At 49.4% G+C, this 25,343-nt stretch overlaps 1 protein-coding gene across 1 annotated transcript; it reads right to left on the minus strand.

Annotated features, from left to right (window-relative positions):
• Positions 1-20,209: 20,209 nt before the first annotated feature.
• On the minus strand, positions 20,210-22,250 carry LOC100987714 (putative uncharacterized protein encoded by LINC00479). Its single transcript, XM_003823900.5, is given in 4 exon segments — positions 20,210-20,934; positions 21,482-21,604; positions 21,962-22,073; positions 22,175-22,250. Coding segments are annotated over 4 exon segments (429 nt in total). The 3' UTR covers positions 20,210-20,816.
• Between the last annotated feature and the right edge of the window lie 3,093 nt (positions 22,251-25,343).

The following is a 25,343-nucleotide window of genomic DNA, read 5'->3' on the forward strand; positions in this document are numbered from 1 at the left end:
TGATGTGATCACATGTGTCTATGATTTTACTTTTGTTGCCTGTGCTTTTGGTGTCATATCCAAAATCATCATTGCTTAGACCAATGTCATAGAGCTTTGCCCCCTATGTTTTCTTCTAGCAGTTTGAAAGTTTCAGGTCCTACATATAAGTCTTTCATTCGTTTTGAGTTGATTTTTGTATATGTATGAGATAAGGGTCCAATTTCATTCTTCCACCTGTAGATATCCAGTTTTCCCAATATCATTTAAGTTTGTTTTGTTCGAAGCTATTGAGTTGGTGGTAATTTTTTACAGCAGCCCCAGGAAATGAATACTGTGGTCATATTCTGAACATTTGAGTTTTAACAGGGGCCTCGTTGAGATAAAGTTTGACCCATGTGCAAGGGCGGGTTGACAGGGAAGCCCTGGGATCCTCTCAATCCAGGTTTGAAGCCTCCTTGCTGAACAGGGCACCTGCACCCCTCACCTGGGATGTGGTGCTAGCAGGACTTTCCTTGGTGGCTTCCTGGCATGACTAAAATTCAGATAATAGGTGGAGGGTGCCTGGCTGGGGCTAAACAGATGCATCTCCAAAAAGAGTTTTGCTCCAATCAAGGGAAAGGAGAAGGAGGCAGAGCCTATGCAAGCCCTCAGAACCTGGCATCAGGGAGTCTTCCACCGCCTTCACTCTCCAGATGGCCTTGCCCACATCCTGGAAAGCAAAGGACCCTGCTAGCTCTTCAACAGAAACATTCACACCAGGTTTTCCATCACTCCACACTCACCAGCTCTTTAGAAGGAGGCAGAGCAGCGATCATCCCCTCCTTGCACAGAGAGTGAGATACAGAGTTCTGCACCCTCAAAGCCACAAGCACAAGCGTATCTAGACTTCAGCCTTCCAGGCTGCAAAATCAGCAGGAGTTCCTCTCATCCACAGGGACCTCCAACCCCAGGTCCTTCCAGCTCCCCCAGGCAGAGCCCAGCCTCCATTCCAGTGTCTCTAGCTTTCTGAGGACTCTCTTCCAAGTCCTCCCTTATCTCTGCCCCCAGGCGAGAGGTGGCAGCTTCCTTCCTTCCTGCAGGAGTGGGAGGATGAGTGCTATTGATTCTCACTCATCAGCACCCACTTTGCTTTTGGAGGCCGCTTTGGAAATGCCTTTCCCAGGCTCAGCCCTTGCCTGCAGCCATGACCTTACCTGAAGAAGAGGATGGATGAGGGACTGTCCCTAGGACGCAGGAATGGTGAAAAATGACGCTTGTGTTTACTTAGACCTCCTCACCAAGTCGGCCTGCGTTCTCCTCTGAGTTCCACATGGGTCCTATGACGTAGGCACTAATGCCAGGCCCACTTTAGGGACAGGGAAGTAAGTACCTAGCAAAAGTCAGAGACAGGTACCACTGGGATATAAACCCAGCTCCGAATCCAGCACCACGCTTAAGAAAGCTGCTCTGTACCTTGTTGCCAAATTGCTGCTTCTTTCAACTCCTAAATGCAGCATTTTCTTGTTCCTTCTCCAAATTGTTTCTCTGCTGAGCAGCTGCAGACGGAAAACCACCTACGATATTTACGTCTACCAAAGCCAAACCTTCTCCAGTTTGGCAGGCATGTGAGACTCTGGCACAGGGTGCAGGGGCCTCTCGCTAAGTCCCCTTGCTCCGAAGCAGGACAGCAGTTCCTGTCAAGCACCTGACATGTATGAAACAACTGTCGGCCCCATTGTGGAAACAAATGAAGACTACCCACCTGAGACCAAGCGCAGGCTGTGTATTCTGAGCAGGCTCTAGCGAGGGGGCCGCCTGCACCAGCTGCGTTTGGCAGAGACTCAGGGCAGGCAGTGGGGAGCTTGGTGGTGGACGACAGGCTCCAGGGGTGCCTCGATGAGGCCGTCTTCAAAAGGGAGCTGGGAAGGCTCGTGGAAGTGGACATCCTAGGGGATTGGCTAGGGGCGCATATTTGACTTTCTCTGGTTGGCTCTAAATTAGAAGTAGGAATAAAAATTAGAAAAGCTGGCAGTCATCAACCAACTCCTGACCATTCTGGGCTGATTGCTGCAAAGATTGTGAGTCTCTCGATTGTCTTTGTAGGGAAGGAAACAACTACTTTACCCTCTTAGGTTCAGTAACTGAGGGCTGCAAATTACATGGACAAAAGACGGATAAACAGGAGAAACGGGTTTATTTCATGTGCCTATGGGAGCCAACAAAAGAAGTAGCCGGGGCCGGGTGCGGTGGCTCACACCTGTAATCCCAGCGCTTTGAGAGGCCAAGGTAGAAGAATCATCTGAGGTCAGGAGTTCGAGGCCAGCCTGGCCGACATGGTGAAACCCAGTCTCCACTAAAAATACAAAACTTAGCCAGGCGTGGCCATGTGCATCTCTAATCCCAGCTACTTAGGAGGCTGAGGCAGGAGAATCGCTTGAACCCAGGAAGCGGAAGCTGCAGTGAGCAGAGATTGTGCCATTGCACTCCAGCCTGGGTGACAGACCAAGACTCTGTCTCAAAAAAAAAAAAAAAAAAAAAAGAAGTTGCTGGCTGATAAATAGCTAAAGACTTGTACACCTACTTAGTAGGGAAAAGGAAATGGGGGAGAAGTGGCTTTTATGAGAAAAACAAATCGTTTTCTTTAGGAAAAACAAATGGGATTTTAGGAGAAGAGAAGGGCGATAAAGTTTGTGATAATGTTCGTCTACACAGGTATGAGTGGCCTTTCCATCTTCTTCAGGGCCATAAAACTCCCCCAGAGAGGAGAATTATGGTTGCCTCCTTGCCCAGAAGTTGCTGTTTTTAATCAGATAATGGAAGGTCTGAGGAGGCTTTTTTCTGCATCTATTAAATCTCAAATGTCTTCAGCTTAAAGCAATCTTTATGTCATCTCTGGATGACATCTGTGGAGTGGGTCCCCACATGTGTTTGTATACTCAGTCTCTCACCATTTTAAGGGTGAGGAAACTGAGGCTTGAAGAGGTGAAACACCTTACCCAGGATGCCCATCGGTGGGTCACAGAGCAGTCCTGCTCCAAGATCCTTTCTACCAAGTCACCTCACTCATACAGGGAGGGTCACCAGATTGTGTAAAGATGATGTAACAGAAGAAAATCCTGCTCACCCACTCATCCATTCATCCATTTATCCATCCACCCATCCATCCATTTATCCATCCATCCATCCACCCATCCATCCATCCACCCATCCATCCATCCACCTATCCATCCATCCATCCACCCATCCATCCATCCATTCATCCAAATATCCATCCATCCATCCACCCATCCATCCATCCATTCATTCATCCAAATATCCATCCATCCTTCCACCTATCCATCCATCCACCCATCCATCCATCCATTCACTCATCCAACTATCCATCCATCCATCCACCTATCCATCCATCCACCTATCCATCCATCCATCCATGCATCCATCCATCCATTCATCCATCCACCCATCCATCCATTTATGCATCCACTCATCCATCCATCCACCTACCCATCCATTTATCCATCCACTCATACATCCATTTGTCCATCCACCTATCCATCCATTCATTCATCCATCCATCCATCCATCCATCCATCCATCCATCCATCCATCCATCCACTCATCCATCCATTTGTCCATCCACCTAGCCATCCATTCATCCATGCATCCATCCATCCATCCACTCATCCATCCATTTGTCCGTCCACCTAGCCATCCATTCATCCATGCATCCATCCATGCATCCATCCATCCATCCATCCATCCACTCATCCATGCAATAATAATTTAGCCCCAAATCATGCTGGATGCTTGGAGTATGAAGTCCGACATGCCACAGTCCCTACTCTAGTTTTGAGGTGTCCCTACTCTAGTTTAGGGGAGATAGACTCATAAAGAGTTATTGTTGTTATAATATATTAAAATCTACAGTGACTACTTTCATGAAATACCTGGCCATTCACCTATATCCCGGAACAGAATGTTGTCAGTGCATGGTGACAAGCATGTTCACCAAGGTGGTGAGATGGCAGAGATCTGTGTCTTCCCATTTATCATGTTTGATGTTTTCCAAATTGTGTTTTCCGAATGTATTATTTGTATAGTAGGAGTGGGGATTCTTTAAAACTTCAATATTTCTATATTGTCTAAAAGTCGATTGGTTCTTGGGCCCATTTGACACCTTACCTAATCAACTCTCCATCCTTGCTGCTCAGCGGCTGCCCTCCCCCAAGACTCCCCCAGCCCACCCCAGAACACCAGAGCTTCGCAAACCTCCAGTTCTTGCTCACCTTGAATTCTGTCTGCAGCGTTCTTACCATCACCTTTGCCTGGAAAATTCCTTTTCCCTCAAAATCTAGTTTAAAGGTCTGCTTTCCTGTGTCACGTGGCCTGCCTGCCTCTATGATTTTTCCCCACTTTCAGTGTTCTTCAAAATGTGCTATTTAATAAATGCATAATATCCCCTATCAATACACCATAGTTTATTTCATCAACCCTTGGTTTGGGATCATTTAGGCTCTTTCTGACATTTGCTATTATAAATAATGCCTTAATTAGCCTTCTCCTTCACAATCTTTGATCATATCTCTGTTTCCTTAGAATAGATTTCTAGAAATGGAATCTCCAGGGCAAAGAGTAAGAACACTTTTAAGGCTCTTCATACATAATTCAAAATTGCTTTCCAAACAGGTTGAACAATCTGTGCTCCAGCACCACAGTGTAGGCATGCCTGCAGGAAGTCATTATTTCAAGTGTTTGTTACTTTGACAGCTGAAGATGCCACTGTTTCATTGTTTTAATTTGCATTTCTTTGACTGTCAGTTATTTTGAGCTTTGAAAAATGAGCTTACTTTAAAAAGTGTATTTATACAGTGTAGTGGTCAAGGGTGCAGGCTTCAGAATCCAAGAGATGTTCAGACCCTGGCTCTGCTGATGAGGACCTAGTGACCTGGGGAGCCCTCGTGAAGATGAAATGAGGTCACGCACACAGGTCTCTCCGCTGGTGTCTGCGACCTGAGTGTGCAATCAACATTAGCTTCATTGTTCTCAGAGTTCTGAGAGCTTCCTTTGTTTTGTGCAATTTCTGTGCATGCTTTCTGACCAATTTGCTAGTGGAGTGTTTTTCTTATTAATTTATAGGAGCTCTTCTATATATTTAGGAGTTCAACCCTTTGCTTGCCATATTTATGCTAATATTTTTTCAAATTTTTTCTCTTTGCATCATTTTTACTCCAGGAGATTTTTATTTTATGTATTCATACCTTCATTGAAGGTTCCTTCCATTAATTTTATGCCAACAATTTCTTCCCAGACCTGAGATCCATTAAATATTGTCCTCTAATATATATTGTTTTACATTTATCTTAAATTCACAGGCAAACTACCTTGGTATAAATTAGGGAAAATCTAACCTGATTCTTTTCCAGTGTCATTCAGAAAATAATTCCCTTTTACGGACTCAAAAGCAGAATGTGACATAATCAGATGTGTTTTTAAATAGCTTGCTGGCTCCAGTGTGGTAGGAAAAAAAACAGCAATCATAAAAAACAACCAACATTTATTTAGTACTTACTGTGTACAGGCTGTGTTCTGAGTCCTTTGCAGATATTCACTCACTCAACCCTCATAATCACCCCATAGGAAACAAAGGCTTACACTGGGGTTTAAGTAACTTGCCCAAGGTCAGAGCTAGAAGCGGCTGAACCAGGGATGGGGTGGAACCAGGAAGGGGCCATCAGAGTTAAGCAGATAAGTCAACGCACCAGTCCAGATGAGGTAGAGGGACTGGCCTAGACCATGGCAGGGAAAGGAGAGGAGATGGCATACTGGTCATGTATTGAAGATATGAGTCTGGGATTTGGCAGTCAACCACCCATTGCGGACCACCAGGACAAGGGAGAGCTCTAGAGCCCCATCTCAGCATGCAGCTGTTAAGTCCCTCAAAGAAGACTTGCACTTTCCGTAAAACCATCGCCTTCCTCTCCCTCACTGTTCCCAGCATCCCCAGACCGCACAGGGAAGAAAAGCAGCAAGTTTGGACCACAATCCCAAATACCGAAATCCCAAAAGATCAAAATCGCTAAAACCGCCAACATCTAACATCCCAAAAGTGGCAATTACAGGACAAGTTTTTTGTTTGTGTTCCTTTTCTTTTTAAAGTTTTTTTTTTCACTATTTTAAATTGTCAGCATTTTCATTCACAGTTCTACATGCTGTGTATTTCATCTTTGCATCATTTCCAATACTGGAGGTATAAATTGTATAGGGACTTTTATTTTATTTTGTTTTATTTATTTATTTTTGAGACAGGGTCTCTCTCTGTCATTCAGGCTGGAGGGCAGTGGCACGGCCACTGCTCACTGCAGCCTCCACTTCCCCGGGCTCAATGGAGCCTCCCAAGGAGCCGAGACTACAGGCACACATCACCACGCCCGGCTAATTTTTGTATTTTTTGTAGAGACAGGGTTTCGCCATGTCACCCAGGCTTGTAGAGATTTTTAGAGTTCTCATTCTTTATGCATTTTTTGCAAATCTGACTTCATAAAAGTGAACTATCACAATGCTGCTTTGCAAGCTGTGTGTGAGTATAAAAGCATTGAAACTTCCTCAATAAATGAAAAGATATCTTTTTTGTACATCTGCATTTGTGAAAGACAACATTTCTCCAGATCTCTCTCAGCTCTTTGGGTGACTGCCTATGTATGTGGCGGGGACCCATCGAGGTTGCTGTGCGATCTTGTCAGTAGACTTCGGTTGTCCGTCACGGCACTTCAGGTGACCGCAGTTATACGCCAGGTGCACACAATCACCAACCATAGCGATCTGCGTTACCACATCTCCCTTTCTGACCCATTTCCTTATGAATACGGTTCATCTGCTCATAGTTGATATACCTGTGTGACTCTCATTAGCACACCTGTCTATGCTTACAAAAACATGTGTGTTCTTACTGCCTATTTTATTAAAGTGGCCTATGAAGTGTTCCATTGTGCTTTTTATGTTTTTTATATTTTATGTTTAATTTTAAAACATACGTTTATGTTTTATTTTTATGTTTCTCAAATAAATTCCCTTTTAAAACTGTAAATATTTTCTAACATTTTAAAATTATTTTTTACATAATCATAGTTTTAGGATTCTGATTTTTCAGGATTTCGACACTCCGGATTGTGTCTATTGGGATTATGACACACTCCCAACAGCAGGCCGGTCCTCATCCGTCCCAAACAGCTCAGATGCGGTGGGCACTGATGTGGCCAGGTGGGCTCTTCTTTCCCTCCCACTGAAATCCCACCCACCTGTTTCTTTTCCTCTTCTTTCCCCAGCCACTCCCTTCCAAGAAGCCTGGCTCTGGCCTGAGGTTCCTGGGGAGGGAAGGTCCACGCAGTGGTCCAAGTGGCCTGCCTGAGTCACACCTGAGCCATCTAGTCACTTCTCCATTAGCTCACACTCTCTGAGCTACAGAGGCTTCAGGTGGTGTTAGGGGGCCTAGTGATCCTCTAGTCGACCAGCTCTTGCAGAACCAGCCATGACCAGGCCAGTCATTCAGGGTGTGACAAGCCACGGTCAGTCCTCACTCTGGACCTTCCGATCAGACGACAGGCCTGCTGTTCTGAGACCGAGGCAGCATCTGCGAGGGCCGCAACAGCTGCTGGGCTGAGCGCAGACCTTCCTGATACGCCTCATCTGTGACCTCTGGGTGGATTTGAGCTCCTGGCTTTACCTCTATTGCCTATATGATCACAACAAGTTTCTTCTCTGTCCTCTGCTTCCTCTTCTCTAAGCTGAAGCCATTGAAGCATCCAGCTCAGTTTTCAAAAATTAATAGAGATTCATGGAAATAAGGTACACACAGGATTGAGTCAGTGCCAGATCCATAGCAAACTCTCAAAAAATACTAGCATAAAAAAAAAGTGTATTAGTCTGTTCTCACATAGCTATAAAGAAATACCTGAAACTGGGTCATTTATAAAGAAAAGAGATTTAATTGGCTCACGGTTCAGCAGGCTGTACAGGAAGCATGGGGACATCTGATTCTGGGGAGGCCTCAAGAAACTTACAATCATGGTGAAGACAAAGGGGAAGCAGGCGCGTCTCACATGGCCAGACCATGAGAGAGAGGTGGGGGAGGCGCCACACACTTTTAATCAACCAGATCTCATGAGAACTCTATCACAAGACAGCACCAGGGGATGGTGCTAAACCATTCATGAAGGATCCACCCCAATGATCCAACCACCTCCGACCGGGCCCCACCCCCAGCACTGGGGATAACAACTGAACATGAGATTTGGTGGGGACACAGGTCCCCACCTCACCACATCACACAATTTCTCTCCTTTCTTTCCAGGTAACCAGTTTGCAAGGGCTTGCCGTATCCTCCATAGATGGTGTAATTGGAAACGCATTTGTGGGCGTGGCGGTGTGGTCTGGGGGAGGAGCCCTAGCCGCCCTCTCTCCTCCAAAACTCTCACTGGTCACAGATTCATGTGTGTTTATAATTCCTCATTTTAAGAAAACATCATGATTCCCATTTTACCTCCCGTTTTCCCCTCAGATGGCTGAGGGAAGAGTCTGGGATGATGATCGGCTCCTGTGCTCTGAGTGTGGAAATGCTCCAGGGGTGCAGCCATGCTCTAGGCACTCGAGTCAGTCTTAGTCAGTGCTCCTTCCTCCTCTGCCAGCTCCTCCCGTTCCAGTGACCATTCCTCTTGCTGAACCAGCTGGAGAAAGCGCGTGCGGTCCCAAGCTGCCGTCTGAAGGGCTTTCCATTTGTCTCTGCAGACAATCTCATATTCCTTTTCCAGCCTCTGATGGAAGGGGCGAGGGGGGCTCCTCCAACCAGCTAGCTGTGCCTTTCTGACCCAGGCCCAGGGGCTGCTGCCTGCCGTGGCAGGTCACTGGCTGTCCTGGAATTTCCTGGACATTGCTGGTCTTGCATTTCCTGTCGTGGAACACTTGCTCCATGACACAGGTCTACTTATCTGTCAACAAAACCACCTCATTTACCTGCTTCTCCACCCACCTCCTTCCAGCCACCTCCGCCCCTGCCCTCACTGGTGAGTGGATGAATTACCCAACATGGCTTTGTGCTGGGAGCATGGCCTGCCTTGGAGAGAACCACAAACAATGACCTGGGCTGCGTGAAGTGTCAGGTCAGCACACCAGTGAGGTTAAGTCAACTCCCAGAGGCCACGATGACAGGCCATGAAGAGTCAATGAGAGCCTTTTGGGTTTGATGCCCGCAGCACTCTGTCCCCCATCACAGTCTTTAGGGGCAAGTGCAGGAGCCTCCAGCCAGTCAGAAGACGTTTCCTCCAAGTGTGCAGCCATAGGTCATCAAAGCGAAGGGTATTTAGATTTCTCAAACAGAATCAGTAGGAGTTAGAGAGAGAGGGAAGAAAGGAGGGAGGGAAAGTTATTGGGAAGACCTGGCTCCCATGGCTATGGAGGCTGAGAAGCCCCATGCTCTGCCATCTGCAAGCTGGAGGACCAAGGGTGCTGGCGATGGTGCTGAGATTGAGTCTGAATCCAAAGGCCTGAAAACCAGGAGAGCGATGGTGGAACTCTCAGTCCCAGGGCCAGAGAAGGTGAGAGGAGATGTCCCAGCTCAGCAGGCAGGAGGCACAAGAGGACTGATATGGTTTGGCTGTGTCCCCACCCTAATCTCAACTTGAATGTTATCTCCCAGGATTCCCACTTGTTGTGGGAGGGACCTAGGGGGAGGTAATTGAGTCATGGGGGCCAGTCTTTCCCATGCTATTCTCGTGATAGTAAATAAGTCTCACAAAATCTGATGGGTTATCAGGGGTTTCCACTTTTGCTTCTTCCTTGTTTTTCTCTTGCTGCCGCCATGGAAGAAGTGTCTTTTACCTCCTGCCATGATTCTGAGGCCTCCCCAGCCATGTGGAAATTTAAGTCCAATCCAACCTCTTTTTCTTCGCAGTCTCGGGTATGTCTTTATCAGCAGCGTGAAAACAGACTAATACAGGGTCAATTTCCCCTTCCTCCACCTTTCGTTCTATCCAAGCCCTCAGGGGATTGGATGATGCCCACCTACACTGGGGAGGGCCATCTGCTTTAGTGGGTCTACCACTTCAAATGCTAATCTCTTCTGGAAACATCCGCACAGACACCCCCAGAAATTATGCCTAATCTGGGTACCCCATGGCCTAGTCAAATTGACACCTAAAATTAGTCATCACTCAGAGTCTGTGTCTCTTTGCAACATGAAGTCAACCTCCACTCCCCTCATCCTCTCCTCCCAGCCACAGGTCTTGCCCCAAGAAGGACCTCCCACCCCATCCTTGGTCCTTCCAGGAGATGCAGTGTCTTCCCTACCCCTTCCCCAGAACACTGGTGATTCTGACGCCTCCTTCTTACATGCACCTTCCATTCACCCATTCTCTGAACAGCAGACCCAGTGGTTACCACCCTGGGATCAAGTCCAAGTAATGGGTATTTAGTAACAGTGAGAGCTTGAGTGAGTCATTTTGCCTCTGAGAGCCTCCGTGCCTCCATCTATAAAATGGGGATGATTTCTTCCCTGTAGGGTCATCATTAAGAGGTTATTACCTCCACTGAAATGAGTGAGTAGAGCAGAGGCATTTGTCAACTGTTGCAAATTTGGCAGAGCTGGGCTTCTGCAAAGGGCAGCTTCAGATTCTGTGACCCACGGCGGTAACAGGACTAATGCTTTGGCCTTTGGCAGCCTCCCGGGTGATGCTCAAAAAGGTGTCGGGGACCCGTTGGGCAGGTCCCAGGAAAGCTGACTGTTGGCCTTGGGTCATCTGGCCAGCAGCACCCCTTTTGGCACCATGCCCCTCTGCGTGCCCCAGGAGGCCTACTGGCCTTCTCCACTGTGCCACCTAGCATTGGATCTGCCAAGTTGTGTTGGCTGAAGCAGAACCCAGAGCAGGTACCCCAGGAACCTTCCCTGGAGTAAGGCTTCCCCCAGCGTGCCTGGGGGTCTTGGGGACTGCTCTCAATGTCTCCCAAGTATTAACCCATCTTGTTCTCATATAACCCTGTGGGGTCTGCATTCACTCTGCAAATACTGAGTGCCTGCTCTCCGCAGAGTGCTGTTGTACGCCCCAGAGACACATCAGCAAACAAAGCCTGTGAAGACCCCTGCCGCTGAGAGCCTCATGTCCTAACTGCATGACTCAGCAAACACAAGACACGCATTGTAGAATGCGCTGGAAGGAGCTGAGTGTGTCACAACTGAAATGAGGTAGTTGGGGTTGCCTTGCTAAGCAGTGACTTGATGCAAGTTCAATGACGAACCCCGTGGGATTCTTATGCCCATTTTGCAGATGAGGAAACGGAGGCACAGACCAATACAATTTACTGTATTAGTCTGTTCTCATGCTGCTAATAACAACATACCCAAGACTGGGTAATTTATAAAGGAAAGAGGTTTAATTGACTCACAGTTCAGAATGGGTAAGGAGGCCTCAGGGAACTTACAATCATGGTGAAAGGGGAAACAAATGCATTCTTCACACGGCGACACCAAGGAGAGGTGCCGAGCAAAAGGGGGAAAATTCCCTTCCAAAACCGTCAGATCTCATGAGCACTCACTATCCCTGATAACTGCCCCCATGGTCAAATTACCTCCTGCTGGGTCCCTCCCATGACACATGGGGATTATGGGAATTACAATTTGAGATGAGATTTGAGTGGGAACACAGCCAAACCATATCACAGAGTACTTGGTCAAGGTCAGGAGGCTTATATGAGGCAGAGGGCACCCAGGAACACAAGCGTCTGATTTCAAAGCCCATCTCTAAACTAAAACACAAACTTTTCCCTACAAAGGGCCAGGGAGGAAAAAGTGGCTTTGCAGGTCACATGTGGTCTCTGTCACCTATTCTTTCATTTTTTACAACACTTAAAATGTGAGAAAACCATTCCTGGCTCTCCAGCAGTGCAAAAACAAGAGCGGTGGCATGGTTTCCAACCCCAGCTCTGAACCACCAGGCTCAGCACTTTCCAAACTAAGTTATCTCTTCTCAAAACCCCGCACAGCACAAGGAAGAAGGCACTTCTATTTTACAGATGAGGAAACAGAAGCTCAGAAAGGTGAAATCACTTGTCTGTGGTCATGGAGAGCCAGACAGACATGATCCGGGCACCCTTTTCATTCTGTGCAACATGTCTTCATCCCACTTTTGACACATTCTTAAATCCCTGCTTTAAATGCAGCATTCATGGCCAGGCACAGTGGTTCATGCCTGTAATCCCAACACTTTAGGAGGCCAAGGCAGGAGGATGGCTTGAGCCCAGGAGTTTGCGACCAGCCCACACAACACAGCGAGACCTCAACAAATCTCTACAAAAAATTAAACAATTAGCTGGGCATGGTGGCTTGTCTGTAGTCTCAGCTACTCAGGAGGCTGAGGTGCAAGGATTACTTGAGCCCAGGAGGTTGAGGCTGCAGTGAGCCAAGATTGATTGTGCCATGGCACTCCAGACTGGGCAACAGAGTGAGATGCTGTCTCAAAAAAGAAAAATGCAGCATCCATAATTCCTCAAAGAATTAAACACAGAATTACTGTATGATGTAGCAATTCCACTTCTGGGTTTATACTCAAAAGAATTGAAAGCGGAGACTCAAAGAGACAATCACACATCCATTTCATAGCAGCGCTATTCACAGCAGTCCAAAGGTGGAAGCAGCCAGGTGTCCATTGACAAATAAGCAGATACACAAAATATGGTCTGTCCATACAACAGAATATTCGTCAGCCTTGAGGAAGAAAATCTTGACCCATGCTCCGACATGGATGAACCCTGAGGACATTATGCTGAGTGAAAAAGCCAGACAGAAAAGAACAATAATGTCTGATTCCAGTTATATAAAGTCCCCGGAGTAGTCAAATCCATAGAGACAGGAAGTAGAAGGGTGGATGCCAGGGCTTGGGGAGGGGGAATGGGGAGTGAGTGCTTCGTGGAGTGACAGTTTCAGTTTAGGAAAATGAAAAGGTTCTGGAGGTGGATGATGGTGATGGTTGCAAAACAATGCAAATGTCCTTAATACCGATGAACTGTACACTTAATAATGGTTAAGATGGTAAATCTCATGTTAGATATTTTATCACAATAGTTTTTTAAAAGCAACATTTATGGGAGGAATAATTCTCCAACCCCTGAACACCTGAGCGAATGTCCATCCGTGTGTCATCAACTTGTCCAGGGTGACAAGGGCCAGGCAGCAGCCAGGCCTACGAGGGAGGGAGTGGGGGAAGCCAAGGTCCGGGAGACGGAGGCTCACTCCCGCCCCAGATGACAGACCCCTCGCATCACACACCACGCTGACTCCTCCACACCCAGGCGTGAGAGGTGGGGAGGGGAAACACCCTGCCAGCGAGAGACCCGCCTGCCCAACTCCCCCCACCCCACCGCGCCCCCGCCCAGCCTGGCTCTGCAGCTGTAGTCCTAAGCCGGGCCACTCTGCCCGTGGCCCCTTCAGTGCCTTGGCCTCGAGGAAGCCCCATATGCTGGGAAGTTGTGGCAGGCAGGGCCTGCAACCTGCAAACCTCCCAGCTTCTCGCAGGACATGGCTGCGGTGGGGACTTTCCCAAAGACCCAGGTGAATTCAGCTGACGGGGCCAACCTGTTTGTCTTTATGATCCCAATGTTGTCACAGGCCCAGGACTGCCTGTCCAGGCCCAGGGAGGAGTCGCTTGGCCCCAGAATAGCCCCTGCAGGAGGTGAGCAATTACCTGGGCAAACAAAGAGAGTGCAGGTGTGCCAGGCGACTCACACACCTGACCTCAAACAGACACCACAGAGTTCAGGGGGCCACCCACTTATTGGAAAACTACATTATATTCATAGTGATCACTACTATTTATTGAGCTCTTATTATGTGCCATCCACTGTGCCTAAGTATTTTGCTTGTAATAATTCATTAATTCTCACAGCCACCCATGAAGAAAGCACTTTCACCCCCACCTTCCAGGTCAGGAAGCTGTTCTGAAAGGTCAAGTCACTGGCCTGGTGTCACTCAGTAAATTGAGATGTCCATTCTGTGGCCCCCTCTCTGTCCCTAGCACATTGATTAACCTCTGCTTTTCAAGGGTGGATTGGATTTTGGAGATTGACAAGTGCTGGCAGAGCCAAGGGAATGAAGTGATCCAGCCAGAGGCTACACTCTGAGTTCCGCAGCAGGTGCAGCTCTCCAGCAATGAGCCCAAAGCCTGGCCAAGCGGGTCCTAAGCTCACCCTGGAGGCAAAAATCCAATCGAGAGTCTCCAGCCATTCCAGTTGGGTTCTCTGGGGTTTGTCCCTCTCTGCTGTTGGGCTGAGCGGTGCAGAGGACTCAGGGGTGCCCTCAGGACAATGCAATCCCAAGAAGGCTGTCCCCCTCACACACACACAAACACAAACAACACAAACACACACACACAGCATGTGCAGCATGCCGGGTACACACAGGGTGCTAGGTCAAAGCCAAGCCAAGGGTGGTGGGGGGAGGGTGGGCTTCTGTAGCCTTAACACCCACCTCAAAAGCCACAGAGCATGCAAAGGACCAGACACAAGGAAAACCCCCTCCCCCCAGGCACCTTCCAGAAGGCACAGGTCAGGCAGATGGTGATGGCAGAGGAATATATCAGGGGAAGCTGAGGTATAAAGGACCTTCAACAAGTTTGGTGACAAGGGAAGAGGACAAAGTGGGACTGTGCTAGCGCAGCATGTTGATGAGAGGAGTTTTTAAGGGTGGAAAGTTCTGAGCGGCCATGAGGGTGGAGGAGGAGGTCAGTGACGAACATGCTGTATGTGAATTGTATCCACAAATGATATGTCCCAGTCCTAACCCCGGTGCCTGTGAATGGGACCTTATTTGGAAAGAGGGTCTTAGAAACGAATCAAGTTAAGATGCGGTCATGATGGGTTAGGGTGGGCCCTAAGTCCCATAACACTGGGGTCCCTGTAGGAGGGAAGTTTGGACAGACCTGAGTAGAGGGAGGATGAAGTGAGGAGCACACAGGAGCGGGAGGGCCAAGGCCAACGTGGGGATGTAGTGATGCAGCCACCAGCCACGGAAGCCCAGGACCACGGGCCACCGACAGACGTGGGAGAGACGCAAGGAACTGTCCTTCCCCAGAGCCTTCAGACGCAACACAGCCCCACACACACCTTGATTTCAGACGTCTGGTCTCCAGAACCATGAGAAAAAAAATATCTGTTTTTGAATTCACCCAGTTTGTAAAATTTGTGGCACCAGCCATGGGACACTCATGCACAGGGTGACCTGCTTGGCTCCAATTTCTCAGAGTTGGGCACAAAATCAGCCACAATCCTGTGGTTGTGTCTGTTCTGAGCACAGGGATGCAGCCCACCCCTTCCTTTCCGCACTCTTCCCTGGGACAGCAGGGATCCGAGGAATTCCTCTAGGGGCCTGGCTGCAGGAGGTCCCCGCTCCAAAGCCCAAAGGAGGCAGGTGGGAGTATGTGAACAGGACAGGAAACGCCGAGCAGGAACCTGCATAGTATGGGGGAGCCCCCAGGCCTGCCTACCGTCTCAACACCAGCATTTGGATTCCACTGGGAAGGAAAACAAGAAGACTGAAAAAGACAGAGAGGAGTGGGAGAGTGTGCAAGGGACAGTCTCTGTCTTCCACATTGGCTGTTTGCCAGAGCATGGCCTGTTGGCACCCCTCGCTTGTTCATAGGTGGCTGGCAACATAGCCATAAATCCACCTGTGCCAGTCCATGAATGGACAAAGGGCGAGAGATGACCCTGCTTCAGCCACGGAGGCCAGTGCTCAGACTCCAGCCAGCTGGAGGCTCCCAGGCAGGCGAATGGGCTTGGGTTTCTAAGACCAACACAGAAATGCCCAGGTACGCTGTGCTGCTTTTCTCTGGAGAAGAGAGAACCCTTGGTCCCTTTCACCAAGTTATTATTTCTTCCTTTTAAAATTTGATTGTTATAACATTGTTTTAAAAGTCAAGTAGTGCTGCAAGGCTTGTGATAATAAACAGCTGTTATCACTGCACCTCTTCCCACCTCCAGCTCCCTCCCCTGTGAGTCATCTGCCTTCAAGTCTCTCAGCTGTTTCTCTTGACCTTGACCTTCACACTTCCAACATGATTGCAGTACTATTCCTTTCGGTTTTATCTCACTTACACCACCACCTCCCACACACTCCCACCTATTCCACCTACCCAGCAGCTTCACAACTTACACAATTACACAATTCGCAACCTTTGGCCAAGTCAATATTTAGTTCTGATATTACTATGACCACTATAAATGTTGTCCCAACTAAACCACTTAGGGAACTAGGATGGTCTTTTCTTTTTAGTACAACTTTTTGATTTTCCTGGGGTTACCAATTGCCTCATTTTTTCATAAACTTAATTTTTTTGTCTACTACTTACCAATTATCCCTCCCAAATTTCTGATAGACCTATAAAAGTCCTCTCAACAAAGTCAAACATACTAAGTAATCATTCTTTTGTTGTTGCTTTGTTGTTGTTTGTCCTTCCCCTTGCTCAAGCAATCCTCCCATCTCAGCTTCCTGAGTAGCTGGGACTGTAGACACGCACCACCATACCTGGCTAAATTTGTTTATTTTTTTATAGAGACAGGTTTCACTATGTTGCCCAGGCTGGTCTTGAACTCCTTGGCTCAAGCAATCCAAGCTGGTGAGAACGTGGAGCCAGTGAAGCTCACACAAGTCACCAACGAGAATGCAAGATGCAATAGCCATTTTGGAAAATAGGTGGGCAGTTTCTTATAAAGTTAAACAGATACTTAATGAATGACCCAGCAATCCTAATCCTGGATATTTACCCAAAAAGTAAAAACTAGTGATCAGGGCAGGCACAGTGGCTCACGCCTGTAATCCCAGCACTTTGGGAAGCTGAGGTGGGTGGATCTCTTGAGGTCAGGAGTTCGAGACCAGCCTGGCCAACGTGGCAAAACCCCATCTCTTCTAAAAATACAAAAATTAGCCGGGTGTGGTGGTGTACACCTGTAGTCACAGCTACTCGGGAGGCTGAGAGAGGAAATTTGCTTGAACCTAGAAGGTGGAGGTTGCAGTGAGCCAAGATCATGCCATAGCACTCCAGCCTGGGCAACAGAGCAAGACTCTGTCTCAAAAACATAAACAAAACAAAAACAAACACAAACAAACAAAGCCTAGAGATCACAGAAAAACTTGGAGACAAATGTTTCTGGCAGCTTATTCATAATTGTTTCAAACTGGAGACAACCCAAATATCCATCAGCTGGGACGTGGATAAGCAAACTGTGGGGAACCCTAACAGCAGATATTATTGTTCAGCAACAAAAAGGAACCACCTACTGACACTTACAGCGATATGGATGAATCTCAGACGTGTTACGCTGAGTGAAAGATGCCAGACACCAAAAGCCACATGCTGAGATCCCATGGAGAGGCCAAGGAGTGTGGGGGTGGTTTGGGGGTGATATAGATGTGGTCTATGTTTGGCCATGGTGGTGGTTACACAACTGTGACCACTTTGTCAAACTCATAGAACTTTGTCAAAACTCGTAGAACTGTACACTAAAACAAGGAGTTTTACTGTATGTTGATTATATAACTCTCTCTTTTTTTTTTAATAGGGTCTCATTCTATTGCTTGTCACCCAGCTCAAGCAATCCTCCCACCCCAGACTTCCTGGTAGCTAGACCTACAGGCATGTGCCACTATGCCCAGCTAGTTTTAATTTTTTTGTAGAGATGAGGTCTTGCTATGTTGTCCAGACTGGTCTCAAACTCCTGGCCTCAAATGATCCTCTCACCTCAGCCTCCTAAATTGCTGGAATTACAGGCATGAGCCACCTCGCCAGCCTATGTCTCAATAAGCCTGACTTTTAAAAGGTTTCAGGCTGGATGCGGTGGCTCACAAGACCAGCCTGGGCAACATGGGGAGACCCCATATCCACAAAATGTTTTTAAACTATTAGCCGGGCGTGGTGGTATGCACCTGTAGACCCAGCTACTGGAAAGGCTAAGGCAAGAGGATCACTTGAGCCCAGGGTTTTCAGGCCACAGTGAGCCATGATCATGCAACTACACTCCAGCCTGGATGACAGAGCAAGACCCCGTCTCTAAAAAATAAAGGGAAAATAAAATTGTAAAAGGTTTCAATCAACAAACTTGTAGAATGCTGAATACCACACCCCTATTTATTGACACCCTGATCATGGAGCTTAGTCAAGGCCCTGAAAAGTCCTGCAGTTCACTTAACCAAGAGTATTATCCTTCAAGCCTTTTTCCGAGTGACAACAAAAAGGAACCATCTTGATGTGCTGGCAAGCATCAAGCAAGATGATCTGGAATGTCTCCCTCCGCACAAATAGTCTGTGACTGTAAAGTGGTTTGGGCCAATGGCCTCCCTGAAGGAGGCTCTGGGAAGTGGGAATCAGACCTTGTGTTTAGGTTTCTTTGCAGAGAGCCGCCTTCTCTCCTCATTCACATGCTGACTCAGGTCTTCTCCAGCCCAGGAAACATGGAGGGAGGGAGCAGACCGCATGTATGTCCACACCCTTAGAAAACAGTGGCTCCCACAAAGGGAGAGAGGCTGAGCCCCAGCCCTGTGGATGGTTGCTGCCCAGCCCTGGGAGGCTGGTGGCAGACACGCTCTGGGAGGCTGGTGGCAGCCAAGGGACCAGACCCTCTCAGCCCGTGGCCCCACCATCAAGGCTGTCACTGGTGTGTCACTTCCTCATGGGCTAAGCACTGCTCATCCATTTCTAGTTTGGCCTTCACAAGAGTCCCTTGAGGCAGTGTGGCGTCATGTCCATGTGTCATGACATGTGGCAAAGCCGCTCACCACCGACCAACAGGCCTCCCAGGGGTCAGGAGTCCAGTACCAGATGGGGCAGAACCATCCTTCCCAAGGTCTGGGCCATCTGTCCTTCGAGTCCGAGCAGCGCAGGGCCCAAACCCTCGAGTCACTTCCCATTTCCACACCCTTCCAGGTGTTTAGGGAGACAGCTACAACTCAGCCCCCGGGGAAGCACTCACCAGGAACTCCAGCAGGAAAGGAGGGCGGCCAGCCAGCATGTGGGTGCCTTCTCCTCCAGCTCCACTAGCAGCAAATCGTGTTGGCCTTGTCCCTCCCTCTGCCTCACCCCCAGCCTCCTGCTGCCCAGCCCAGATGCTAAAAATAGCCCCAACCTGCATTCAGAATCCAGCACATCATACCTTCCACACGAGGCATCTGCACCGTTGACAGTGGAGGCCACTGTGACTCCACCACCTCCCCAACACAGCCTTCCACCAGCCATGGCAGAGGGAGCTTGCAAAACCAGAGGGTGGGTGCAAGAACTCACGCCCTCTCCAAACGCTTTCCAGAGGTAGGCCAGGCGGCCAGTGGTTGCATCTGAGGCCCAGGAGAGGAACTGACCTCACTGGCTTTGTAAACGCCATGATATTCAAGTTCTCACGTTTCCTATTTCTGAGCAAGCCAAATCAATGTCAACATACATGAAATACATCTATGAATGTGGTCTACAAAGAGATTCTTTATTTTGCAAGACAAGTCCGTAGCAAGCAAATCTTTTGAGTCCTGAAAATATATTGTTTTTCAAAATTCTGAGTGACGTGCAACTATTTCATAAACTGGAGCACATGATCGGGTGTACTATTACCCCTTCCTCTAGGTGGTATTTCAAAGGGTACGTATTTCCCCCACCCTTCATGAATTAACTCCTTGTTTTACTTTCCTAGGGCGGCAGGTATCACAAGATACCACAGACTGGGTGGCTGAAAACACAGAAATGCGTTCTTTGGCAGTTCTGGAAGCTATCATGGAATCCTGAAATCAAGGTGTGTCCCGGATGTCTCCAGGGAGAACTGTTCCAGGCCTCTCCCTGCTCCTGGTGTCAGCTGGCACTGCCAGGCGTCCCTCGGCTTGTAAGGGCGTCACTCCCGTCGCAGGCCGTCTTCTCCCTGCCCCTTTACTTCACCTTCCCTCAGTGTGTGTCTATGTCTGTATCCAAATTTCTCCTTTTTGAAAGGACACCAGTCATACTGCACTAGGGTCCCTGCTAATGACCTCATTTTAATCAGTTACTCTGTAAAGGTCTTATCTCCAAGCACGGTCACATTCTAGGGGACTGGGAATCAGGACCCCAACATACCTGTTTTGGGGGGACACAATTCAACCCTAACACTCCCATTTTCTAATAGAAGAGGAGAGGGGAGGGAAGGAGGGAAGGGGGAAGGGGGCGGAGACCTCGGCAGGAGGGAGGGAGAAGCCAGCCTGCCGCCCTGCGCGCACCGGCTGTGTTTCTGTGCGTTGTGCTTTTGGTCTGCATGCTGGGCGGGCGGAACAGGGTGCTGGCATCCAGGCACCCAGAGGGGAGGGGGACCTGCAGGGGGAGGGGAGCACTCAGGGGATCAGGGGAGGAGACTGTGGGCCAGGTGACCTGCCAGGCGAGAGAAAATCGGGGAATCCGCACAGCATTTTCAGACAGCATGACAGCAGCCGCTCGCTCCCCTCTGAGCCCCAACCCCAGCAAGCGGGCCTCTGGCCCCAGGTCTGGGAGCGGCGTGGAAGTAGACCTTGGCTCTCCCTCCCTGGCAGCACCCCACCTCCCTTTGTCTCTCCAGCCAGAGGTGGGCCTGTGGGGATGCTAGTCTCAGAGCCACCTCTCCATCTAAGGTTGCTAGAAATTCAGCAAACAAAAGATAGATTTAGAAAACAAAAAAATTTAAAAAAAATAATATGGCCAGTTAAATGTTTCAATTTCCAATAAATAAATGTTGCCTGGGATATACTTATATCAAAAACTTATGTGTCACTTACCTAGCATTCGCATTTCACTGGGCCTCCTAAATTCTGTGTGGTAACCGACTGCCACCGGACATGCTGTTTACTTCTCTATCGTCACGCAGCCAGTTGCCACATTCAACATAACACTGCAAATATTGCCGGTGGATCCTGACTTCCTCGTGGACCCTACTGTGTCGGGAAAAACAAACAAACGAACCCTGGAAGGAAACACCATGAGTTGTTAGTAGTGCCTGTCTCTGAATGATGGGCTTATGGGTGGTTTTCAATTTTTTGTCTTTAATTTTTTTTTTTTTTAGACTGAGTCTCACTCTGTTGCCCAGGCTGGAATGCAGTGGCATGATCTTAGCTCACTGCAACCTCTGCCTCCCAGGTTCAAGCGATTCCCCTGCCTCAGCCTCCCAAGCAACTGGGATTACAGACGTGCACCATCATGCCCAGCTAATTTTTGTGTTTTTGGTAGAGATGGTGTTTTGCCATGTTGGCCAGGCTGGTCTTGAACTCCTGACCTCAGGAGATCTGCCTGCTTTGGGCACCCAAAGTGCTAGGATTATAGGCGTGAGCCACAGCACCTGGCTTGTCTTTAATTTTTTGTTTATACTTTTCTATACCTTCTAATTGTTTTCAACCAACACGTATATCCCAGAAAATGTTTTAATGATTAAAATAAAACAATTGCCCTCTCCTCCTTGGAGCCCCATCCACAAGAGCAGCTTCTGCAGATGTGGGAAGGAGAAGACTTTGTACCTGGGTCCCGGGCCACGTGAATAATTAACCCTGTCTAGGGAGCCTTGGAGGTCTGATGAGGCCAGGGCTTGAAGGAAAGCAGCAGAGCACGCCAGGATCCAGGCTTGTGGGTACCAGCGTCCCCGGAAATGGTCCCCAATGGGGGAGGAACCAGTAGCCATCACCTCCAACCCCCAGCCACCACCCCCCGCCATGTGAGCGAGGCGGCATCTGGTTTTCCACACACAGACCTCCCCATGTCGCTGGACACAGGCAAGGCCACTCAACCCCCAAGCCAGAGTCACCCGGAGAGACGGAGAGACGGATACTAGGCACCTTAGCACTTCCATGGCCAGAGGCCTCCTGAGGTGGGAACCGGGTCCTAGCCCATCCCAGGCCATCCCCTCCAGGACCTTTCTGGAGGAGCGGGGAGACCAGACTTAGAGGAAGGCTCCACGCCCCAGGTCCAGACAGGGGTGAGGGGGAAGAGGGGTGAGCACCTGTGTTAGGCACTTTGAACTCTCCAGGTCAGGTGACTGCATCCAGCTGAGACTCCTGGCCTCCCTCCAGCGTGGAATGAGCAGCCGGTCCTGTCCCATCCACCCCTCCAGTGCTGCGGAACAGAACGGGAATGGCAAGTCCCCATGTGCTGTCTCCCCGCCCTTCTACAGCACCGGTGGCACAAATGCTGGGGACAGTGGCGGCCCCACTCACAGGAGAGCTGCTGGGCTGGCTCCAAGGCTCCTCCGTCCATGGCTGCTGGGCTGGCTCAGAGGCTGCCTCCGTCCATGGCCCCTGCAGCAGACAGTCTGTGTCACGCCTCCATCTGTGGTCTTCGCAGTGGACAGTCTGTGTGACGCCTCCGTCCATGGTTTTTGCAGTGGACAGTCTGTGTCATGCCTCCATCCATGTCTTCCTGCAGCACCACCTCACTCTGCTTTGCACAATCACTCCACCTCCCTGTAATGCCCAACCTTGTTTTTCCTTTATTCACCTAGCCTTGTCTCTCCCTTAGCTGAGAGAATCAGACAGACTCCATCTTGGCTCTTTCCCTGGCAGCCCCTTCCTCAAGGACTTAACTCATGCAAGCTGACTCCCAGCACATCCAAGAATGCAACTAACTGATAAGATACTGTGGTGAGCTATATCCGCAGTTCCCAGGAATTCGTCTGATTGATAACGCCCAAAACCCCGCATCTATCACCTTGTAGTAGTCTTAAAGCCCCTGCACCTGGAACTGTTTACTTTCCTGTAACCATTTATCCTTTTAACTTTTTGACTACTTAACTTCTGTAAAATTGTTCTAACTAGACCCCCGCTCCCCTTCCTAAACCAAGATGTAAAAGTTAATCAAGCCCCTTCCTCGGGGCCGAGAGTATTTTGAGCATTAGTCATCTCTCGGTTGCCAGCTAATAAAGGACTCCTAATTCATCTCAAAGTGTGGCGTTTTTCTAACTCACTCAGGTACAACATCCCCACATGCCCTACCCCCGCTTTGTATGCACACAGCACACACCTGTGCACATACAAACATCCACTTTCACACATGTACACACTCACTGAAGTGAACAGGCACACTCGGGCACACACACACTCACATTTGGTACATGCAGCTCCTGAGGGGCAAGGCTGACCTTCTCAGGAACGGACACAAGACTGAGGGCTGGGTCACTCAGACACTTTGCCCCTCGGGCCCCACGGATTGATTTAGGGGTGAACTGTGAATCCCTGGGAGATTCCTTCCAGCCACGCATTCCTGCTGATGGGAAACAAAGCGGTCTTTGAGGGATGCTGGACGAGGCAGGAGTTTGTGATAAAGAGCTGCGAGAGGAGAAGGCCCTTTGCCACCTGCCCTCCTTTCTGCATTGGATGTTGTCCTCAATGGACGTGATGCCTGGAGTCCCTGCAGCCATCTTGCCTCCATGGGGCAAGCCAGGAAGGCCTCACCGACTTAATGGCTTCCCTCCAGCCTTTCCAAAGCCTTGCTCTGGCCTCAGAGAGTTAGGAATTCTGTCACTTAAGGCCCAGAGCATCCTGCTGCTCCCTTCACTCCAGAACCAGAGCCACACGGCTAACAGGCAAAGGGTCAGGAACATAGCCCGTGTTTTCTGCTCTCTGCACTTGGTCATTCTGCATAGAATTTGGCTCCAAGGCCTGGCCTGACACCTTCGCGCCAAAGTGCCGTAAATGAAACCTGTACTCCTGAGACTTCCTCACCTCTGCATTCCCACGGATCCACAATCTTCTATTTGGAAAATGATTCCCGGTTGTCACGGAGACCAGGGCACCGCAGTGGAGCTGGAATGTTAGGTGGGGTCCAAGGTTCAGTCCTGGGGGTAGGGAGTGGGGCAGGCGGCTTCACTGGGCCCTTTATCTGCCTGATTCTCGTCTTTCTTACACAATAGTGTACTCATTATTCCTTCCCTAAGGGCCAGGACACAGGCCTGCCTGGGGTTACAGTCCCTGTCTTTACAAGTCCTCTCCTTCTGGCTCCTGGGCGTGCCTGAGCTCAAAGGAGCCTCCAAGCAAACTTGGCAGGGGGTGTCCCCCAGGGCAGAGGTGGGGCCCTGGCTCAGCACCCCCAGAACTCACAAGGTGGGGGCGGAGGATCCTGCACCTGACCTTCACCTTTGTGTGGATCAGATCAGAGCAGAAGTTCTATTTCTGGAACTGTCAGACCTGCTGACCTCCAGTCAATGGCAGAGGCAGGAAGGCAGGCAGAAATACAAGATGCAGCTCTTGTTACACCTCCTGCACAGACCAACCTAGTCTTGGCTCCACACAGCCACTCACTCTTTCACTCAACACGTGTTTCCGAGCATCTTCTATGTGCCTTTTCTCTATCATCAGATGGGGGCCCCTGCGGTGGGCAGAATAACGGCCACTGCAAAGATGCCAAATCTTATCCCCAGAGCTTCCACAGAGATCCTGCAGATGTGATTCAAGTCTTCCAGCAACACCACCTCACTCTGCTTTGCACAATCACTCCACCTCCCCACATGTTGCGGAGATTCTCCTGGGTCAGTCGGGGGGTCCAGTGTCATCCTAGGGTCCTTATGAGAGGGAGGAAGGGAGGCGGAGGAGGAGATGCAAGGATGAAGCGAAGGTTGGAGTGACGTGGTCTGCTGCGGGGACCCTGAGGCGTGCAGGCGGCCTCTGGAAGCTGAAAAGACAGGAAGGCAGCTTCTCCCCTGAGCCTCCAGAAGAACCCGGCCCTGCTGACACTGGCCCAGGAGCCCCTTCCCCCATCAGGGCCTGGAGAGGGAAGAAATGACTGTTCACAGATTTCACCCCGCAAGACCCATTTCAGCATTCTGATTTTGAGAACCATAAGACGGTGTGTGTTGTTTAAGCCTCCAAGTCTGTGGATATTCATTACAGCAGCCTTGGGAAACTGACACCACCTCCCCCTAATCCTCCCTCCCGCCCCCACCTACACCTGAACCCTCCCCTTGCTCTTCTCTGCCGATTCACAGGGATTCACACTCTTCCTACTTGCAGCTGTGACACGGGAAACATCCTCCACCAGGTCTTCTCTCACAGTGTGGCCTCTGCGCACAGATTATCCACCTGTAGACCTGGACGGGACCCTCGAGGCTCCCTACTCTGACCATCTGGTTTTATAGTTGAGGAACCAGAAGCCGAGGCAGGTAACTTGGTGCAGCCTAAAGGCCTCCATCCCTCCAGTGCCCACAACTTAGGTGCCCACGACAACAACACTGGCCTACTGCAAAGACCCAGCCCAGAGGAACAAGGTGCCACTCTATGTCTGAAAAGGGGGCCCTCGGCCTCACTAGGGAGCACCTTCCTCCATCAGCGTCTCGACGGCGAAGAGCAGGCTGTTTCCATCTTCAGGATACAAGCCACCTGCACATAGGAAGAG

Source organism: Pan paniscus, chromosome 22, assembly GCF_029289425.2.
Source record: "Pan paniscus chromosome 22, NHGRI_mPanPan1-v2.0_pri, whole genome shotgun sequence".
Lineage (NCBI taxonomy): Eukaryota > Metazoa > Chordata > Mammalia > Primates > Hominidae > Pan > Pan paniscus.